General features: G+C 45.8%; 1 protein-coding gene across 2 annotated transcripts; it reads right to left on the bottom strand.

The window, feature by feature from the left end:
• Positions 1 to 1,041: 1,041 nt before the first annotated feature.
• Positions 1,042 to 4,704, bottom strand: LOC118936744 (uncharacterized protein C1orf232). 2 transcript variants are annotated; one of them, XM_036933854.2, is made up of 4 exons: positions 4,523 to 4,704; positions 3,084 to 3,161; positions 2,622 to 2,728; positions 1,042 to 2,406 (listed from the first exon to the last, which is right to left on the bottom strand). In XM_036933854.2, the coding sequence occupies exons 1-4, from the start codon at positions 4,601 to 4,603 to the stop codon at positions 2,037 to 2,039; spliced, it is 636 nt and encodes a 211-aa protein (XP_036789749.1). In that variant the 5' UTR covers positions 4,604 to 4,704; the 3' UTR covers positions 1,042 to 2,036. The 2 variants fall into 2 exon arrangements, with proteins under 2 accessions (XP_036789749.1, XP_090070984.1); XM_090214858.1 differs by lacking the exon at positions 4,523 to 4,704 and adding an exon at positions 3,824 to 3,984 and having other exon boundaries at positions 3,084 to 3,165.
• Positions 4,705 to 5,141: the final 437 nt, after the last annotated feature.

Here is a 5,141-nt window from a genome sequence, read left to right as displayed (position 1 = left end):
AGACAGGAAATGGGATTGAGAGCAGACAGAGAGGATATGGAGGAAACAGAATGCTGAGAGGGGAAATAGAAGAGGGGAAAGGAAAAGACAGAGAGAGGAAAGGAGAGGTACTGTCGTCTGTCCCTGTCTGTAAATGACAATAAAAGCTGTCCATCTGGGAGGAAGTGACCGATAGGGAATATGGGCAGGCCTGTATGTATTTTGGATAGATTATAAATATTAGGGGTTAGGGTTAGGAGCTAGGGTTAGGGTTAGGTTTTCGGGTTAGGGAAAATAGGATTTTGAATGGGACTGTATAGTGTGTCCCACAAGGTTAGTTATACAAGACTGTGTGCGCATATATGTGTGATAGAGGGAGAGAACTTATCTGGCATTAAATAAAGAGTAATTGAGAGATATACGGTTGCATAACAGATGACTGCAAGTGAGAACCATCCAGAGTACTTTCCAGTAGTACCATACTCACTGTGAAGTTCACCCATGACTTGGCAAAGATCGCCCCCTGCTGTCGACTGCAGAGTACTTCCCTCTAAAGCACAACCTTGTAAACTCTTCAAACGAACCCCTTGCTCTCCTCTCATATCCCCACTTATCTTCTGTCCAACAACAAGAAAGGTTGTGACTTCACTGACCCTGAGGGTGAGCGGTATGAGACAACGGTTGGACCCGTGCCATAGTAACCAGGCCATGATCACAGACAGACAGACGCACAGCATGACCAGCACGGCCACAAGGCTCGAGGTGTGTCTTAGATCTGCCCACACTAGTCCCATAGACCTCAAGTGTTCTTAGCACGTATAAGAGTTCACATGTAAGTGAATGACTCTCCCCGCCGGTCTGGCTGTCATTTGTCTACAATCTGTCATGTTCTCACGTGTGTATTGGCTATGATGTGGTTTGCGCTCACATGCAAGCGTGCATCTTACAGGGTCAATATTAAACAAGAGGCGATATTGTCCCATGTCCCCACCCCAATGTTGAAGTCAGACCTACGCCCTTGCTTGTGCTCTGCCTCATTGACCTGTCATTCTTTACGGCAAATTATTCTCCGTGTTTATTAGAGCACAAGAGGTAGCAACACATCAGAACAAAACTTTTGAAAAAGCGTATTGAAAACAGAAAAGACAGACAGAAAATAACAATATGGACACGTTACTGTTTTACAGACAAGTGTCACAAAGGTACTGCGGTAGGGTCACACTGCAATTGTGTTTTGTTAGGGGCAATAGAACAAGTTACCAGTCTCATGCCCATATAAGTTCATCCCAAGACACTCAAACTATGACCTCCACATACCAGTCAGCCAAAACAGTTAGCCAAATATTATGTCCTGAAAGGTCATGTAATTCCAATCATTCCAATTTTGCACATCCTATTTCCACCATTCTTAATTAACTTCACAAGAAAACATGAGATATTTCCTATATACATTGCAAAATGTTTTTTTACAGTGAAAGCAAATTTGCATCAGCTATGAAATCCCTTTCCAAATTGGTGCCATAATCTCTGTGTGTAATCTGTAATCTCGTAATCTGGTTTTGTTGGTTAATTGATCTAACCCAGCCTGTTTGTTGGTGGCATTTTCAGGTATGAGTCTTATGACATGAACTAAATGCCATTTACTGTATGGGTGCCAGCGCTTGTTCAAATGCTGTACAGTTCAACACTATGGAGAAGGTATGGAAAGGGAGGTGAGAGCTAAATTCCATATCGACCCCTAGTCCCTATTCCCTATACACTCCCTTAGATCTGAAAAGTCAATTGCTACTGGTGTTGGTGTGGTGGGTAAAATCTACACCTGAGCAAGTAGAATGAAGATGATAACTGGTTAGGAGGAGCCTGGTCCCAGATCTGTTCACGCTGCTTTGCCAACTCCTATGGTCACAGTCATGCAATGTTTACAAGACAGCATCAACCGATCTGGGACCAGGCTAGGCTAGGAGGACATTCGGCCCCATGTACCCATGTACCCCCTCATCCCCTGACCCCACTCAACCCCTGCCCCAGACCCCATCCCATCCCTTACAGCTGGCTTGTTAGTCTTCCTGGCCAGACATGCTCTTGGTCTTCAACTCAGCCAGCTTGCCTGTGACAAAGTTCCACTTGAAGGGCGTGTTCTCGCTCCCTCCTCCAAGCATGGCGTATCTGGAGAAGCTGGTGTTGCTCCCTCCTCCTCCATCTTGACTCTGCTCGCCCTCCGTGTTCTCCCCCTGGAAACTCTCCCCCCCTCCCTCACCACCTCCCTCCCCTGCCGCCTCCTGACCCTCCTCCATCGTGCCCGTCTCGTTTGCTGCGGCTTCAGCCTGTTTTGAGGCGGCCATTTGTTTCCAGTTGGTGGCGAAGCTACCCCAGAATCCGGAGGGTCTGGCCGGTCTCTGCGGCTCCTCAGGCGTCACTGCTAGTGGACTGGGGATACAAGGGATGGAGGGGGACCGTCATTTTGTGTATCATTATATGTTTAACTCAATTAATATAAATAATTACTTTATTTATTTATTTATGTATTTAATTAAGCATTAATTCATTAGACATGGCTGACATTCCCATGTTCAGGAAGAGGAGGTGGAAGAGGAGGGGGCAGGGGAATAGAGAGCTGTGTAGAAGAGTTGAGTCCCACTGACTGGTCTGGGACAGGCGGGCTCTCAGTCTCCTCCAATAGCTGGTGCTCATCCTCTTTGTTGAAGAGAGCTGACATTCTGTTCCAGCCTTTAGCCCCAGCACCCTGCACCTGAACACAGTGTCAAAGGTGTGTGTGTGTGTGTGTGCGTGCGCTGGAGCACTGTCCAATGCCAATCCTTTGGAATGTGATTCATGTGTAACGTCTGCATTAAGTTCCATGCCGTGTCTGTGTGTGTGTGTGTGTGTGTGTGTGTGTGTGTGTGTGTGTGTGTGTGTGTGTGTGTGTGTGTGTGTGTGTGTGTGTGTGTGTGTGTGTGTGTGTGTGTGTGTGTGTGTGTGTGTGTGTATATGTGTGTGTGTGTGTGTGTGTGTGTGTGTGTGTGTGTGTGTGTGTGTGTGTGTGTGTGTGTGTGTGTGTGTGTGTGTGTGTGTGTGTGTGTGTGTGTGTGTGTGTGTGTGCTTACTCTCTTGGCCAGCTGAGACACTGCATTGGGCCCCTCATCCTCCTGGACAGGGCTCATGTCAATCTCTGCATTATTGACCTGGGAACACAAGCCCAGCAATGACCATCACACATTTATATTGCCTCAGCACAGCAGTGTTGGTAGTGAAGTATTGAGCTCTGTGTAAAAACACATGCTGTACTCGGCGATCCTGCTTTTCAGTGCATTCGATTTATTGGTAGTGGTTGCCCTCTAGTGGGTTAATATAGACACTACAAGCAATTTCCAGAAAAATAATTACACAGAAAATGTCAAGGAAAAGTCTGTCATTGAAAATGCTGGACAGTGCCCAAATGGAACACAAAATCCTCCTTTGTAGCAACATCATTTACTATATTGAAGAAGTCAGATTGGAGTAATCCCTGTGGATTCCTTTTAATCCATTATGCCGAAGACAAAAAACTGAGGGAGAATATACAGCCTACTGTATTTCTGTATCCACTTTAAGAATAGAAAAAGCTGCCACAGAGTTAATTTCCAAGAGGGTAAATATTATTCGCTTGTCTCAGACATACAGTAAGAACGATGACAGCTTAAGTCCCCCCATAACTCAGAGAACTCTAAGTAAGCGATGTTTTCAGACATCATTCTAACGCAGTATCCTTCACACAAGCCCTGTCACCATGTCAAGGACATAATAATGAAATGTAATATTATTCATTATGATCTACAAGGCAAAACTGATCCTAGATCAGCAGTCCTACTCTGAATATGGGGGCTTTCTGTCTTCGTCTGTCTCATCCCCTGTCACTGGAATGCCATCTAATCCGTGTACGCAGCTCCAGTTCGGGATCAGGTTTCCCGACGTTCCGAAGAACTGGGTCATCCTTGTTCCAACAGCCTGTACCAACCCCGGACACATCGGGGGTGTCGAGACGAGAAAAAATCATCCAAAGACCCTTGGATTTTTTTTAACCTGATAGTATGTCTGATAGCACTGATAGCTTGTCTATCATATTAGCTAACATAGGTTACAGTACGAGGGGTGGGTGAAAGTTCATATGAATAAACCAGTAGCTGCTGCAGACAGAGTACTATAGCAGCGATTTGGGTTTCGAATTTGTAATTGAAAGCCTATGCTACGGTGATTAGCATGTTTTGGCCAAAACTATAACAAAGCACAAGAGGAACTGCTCTGTAGTTTCCTCAAAGTTCCAGTAGAAATAAGCCTTTGTGAGCGGAAACAAAATTATTTAAGTCAAACTTCAACAACAATGAATAAGCAAACCAACAGATATGTCGCTGTGAGAAGCCACAGCGATCCTAAATGAGAGGTTGTGTGTATCAAGCGTCTCAGGGTAGGAGAGCTGATGTAGGATTAGTTGTACCTTTTAGATCACAGAACAAGACATCTGCAGGGGAAATCTGCAGATGAAAGATACGCTTTTTATATTCTCTACCTCTTCCTCTGTGTACTCCTCTTGGTCCGGGTTCAGGGTCTTCAGCACTTTGCTCTTGTACACTTTCCATATGGGATTCATGCTTGTTCACCCTAAAAGACCTCTAGAACTGTTGAAACAACTCTCAGTAAGGCCTCACAGCTTTGTGAGGCAGACCGCCCTCCACCAAGTCCCCTCTTCAGGTCTTCTCAGTTTGGCTAATGCCCTTTTCCCATTCGTACACTTCCAGCTCTTAGACAACGACTCAGCCTCGACGGAACTTTGACCTGACTCACTCTAGGCCTGTCTATAGTGTTGTAGGCCTGTGCTGTTTCATGTTGTATCCTGATTAGATTGTCAATGTCTCTTGTCAGGAACACGGGTTGCTGGTAACATCCCTGTGAAGCATCTGATCAGTTAGAGGAATCAAGAAGTTGCCAATGTGAACACACACACACAACCCCATGCATGTACGCAACCACACACACGTCGTCACGGTTCAGGATTCAGGCTGCATCGGTTACCTGGAAACAGGTGTGGGTTTCCTCATGTATTTTTCAGCAGGGCTCTTTCCCAGAGGTAGTGGGCCATTGTCGGCTGGCACCGCTAGACTGGCCGCTGTAACCCTAACCCAGTGGGC

This window comes from Oncorhynchus mykiss, chromosome 2, assembly GCF_057628025.1.
Source record: "Oncorhynchus mykiss isolate SJ-2025 chromosome 2, ASM5762802v1, whole genome shotgun sequence".
Taxonomy (NCBI): Eukaryota; Metazoa; Chordata; class Actinopteri; order Salmoniformes; family Salmonidae; genus Oncorhynchus; species Oncorhynchus mykiss.
The sequence above is the reverse complement of the archived record's forward strand: the minus strand, read 5'-3'. Positions and strand labels throughout refer to the sequence as shown.